The 1,730-nt window shown below is 39.9% G+C and overlaps 1 protein-coding gene across 2 annotated transcripts in view; it reads right to left on the bottom strand.

Annotated features, from left to right (window-relative positions):
- Positions 1-1,136, bottom strand: part of LOC110067331 (uncharacterized) — a 4,887-nt gene extending 3,751 nt beyond the window's left edge. Inside the window, exons 1-2 of one of the 2 annotated variants that reach the window (XM_020774649.2) lie at positions 1,003-1,136; positions 534-590 (exon numbers count right to left, since the gene is read on the bottom strand). In XM_020774649.2, coding sequence (XP_020630308.2) covers positions 534-590; positions 1,003-1,020 — 75 coding nt within the window. In that variant the 5' untranslated portion in view covers positions 1,021-1,136. The other variant, XM_089293544.1, reaches the window with a different exon arrangement.
- Between the last annotated feature and the right edge of the window lie 594 nt (positions 1,137-1,730).

Genomic DNA, 1,730 nt, shown 5'->3' with positions numbered 1-1,730 from the left:
CTCAGGCTCCAAAACAAATTAGTGCCGAATATTTGGGATAACCCCCAAAGGAAATAAAACTCGTGCCTGGCGCGTGATTGTGTTTGATATGTCCTGTCCGGCACGGACTTCCGCTGGGGTTTTTCCCGAATTGATGAAAACAGCCAGCTGAGCATATTTTATAACAACACAACAGATATCAAGAACAGCCAGGTTTTGCAAAACTCAGCAATGTTCTTCGAAATTATATATCGATCTGAGTCAAATATAATTCCAATCTTCTGTTAATCGAATTTAACGAATGTTTATAGCAAAGGGAAATTAGCTTTGGGTTTTAAATTCAAACTTCCGGGCTGACTGTAATCAGAGCTCTGACTTCGATTTCCTTCGATAATCATATTTTTTTTTGCAACGTCTGCAAATTTCTCGCTTTGTCTGGACACGTCTGGAGCCTCATGGATAATTTGCAGAACAACGCGATCTGCAATGATGTGGAGGTATAAACAGAAAAATCGTAGATGCAATAATGAGTGCAGTGTTTATAGCAGTCTTACCTCAATGAATTCACGGCTCCCCAGTTTGTGCTCTTCGTCAGTGATATTTGCCTTCTTCTGAAATGAAAATAGAGACAAAAACGCCAGTAGATCTTTCTGTATTTAAAGTGAAAGGGTCTATGTACCCCGTAATTACATCGCAGAAAATGTACGACATATGCGAAGGTTGCAGTAACCCGTTTTACAACAACCACTTTCACCGGAGCGAATCATCCTATGCTAAAAACTATAAATCATAACAAATAGGACAAAATTTGCTAAGGCAAAACGTTCCCTGAAAGAATCAATGGATTCAAAGGCGAAGATGCCGCACGAAGAATTCGACGGTGAAATGATCTTCTTCAAAGTAACTAGGACCCAACCAGAAAATACTGAGAAAGCCCCTAAAACGGAATAAACTCTATTTTATAAGGACGTAACAACCCTTAGGTCTTGACTGGAATAAAAAACATAGAAACATACAGTGTACCTTTGGTCGATTCCGCATCGGAGAACGTCCAGTTCGTTGTGGGGTTGCTTTGCCGCGAGACTGTCACAATATATAGGAAGTGGCTTAAGACCGGGGGTTTTCCCTTTTATTTATAGCTCGATCAGGTCAGGGGTTGTCCCGCTGATGTGAGTGTTTTAAATATTCAAAAGTTAAAACTCGGTCAACAAAATTTCCAATAACAGATAACGATTCTGCAACAAACAGAAATCTCCTTACTTTAAATTTCCGTATTAATAGGCCCAGTGTTTATACTTTTTTCTTTGTTTGTTTTGAAGGCTTTTTAAGTGTTAGTGGGCCTATTCAGTTGGGACATGCCTAGTATCACGGGCCTATCAGAAAAGGCTTAACATCGAAAGTAAAATACGATCGGGGGAAAACGACCTTAGTGCATGAACTGATATGAGGTGTGCAAAAGAGAAATATTACACGTTAAAATTCTTTGAACATACTGATGTCACTTGTGATGTGAAACGCAGAGCAAACGCAAACTAAGTTCAACGTTAAGACAAAATACAAAACCTCAACAGCAGGTGGCTGAAATTTGGGAAATAACATTCGTGACTCTCGCGTGATTCTGTTTGATATGTCCTGTCCTGCACGGACTTCCGCTGGGGTTTTTCCCGAATTAATGAAAACAGCCACCTAAGCATATCCTATAACAACACAACAAATATCGAAAACAGCCAGGTCAGCATAACAACCTCGGC

This window comes from Orbicella faveolata, unplaced genomic scaffold, assembly GCF_042242905.1.
Source record: "Orbicella faveolata isolate gen_17 unplaced genomic scaffold, um_ofav_v1 contig_1, whole genome shotgun sequence".
Classification (NCBI taxonomy): domain Eukaryota; kingdom Metazoa; phylum Cnidaria; class Anthozoa; order Scleractinia; family Merulinidae; genus Orbicella; species Orbicella faveolata.
Note: the sequence above shows the minus strand (reverse complement) of the source record. Positions and strands in the feature narration are given on the sequence as shown.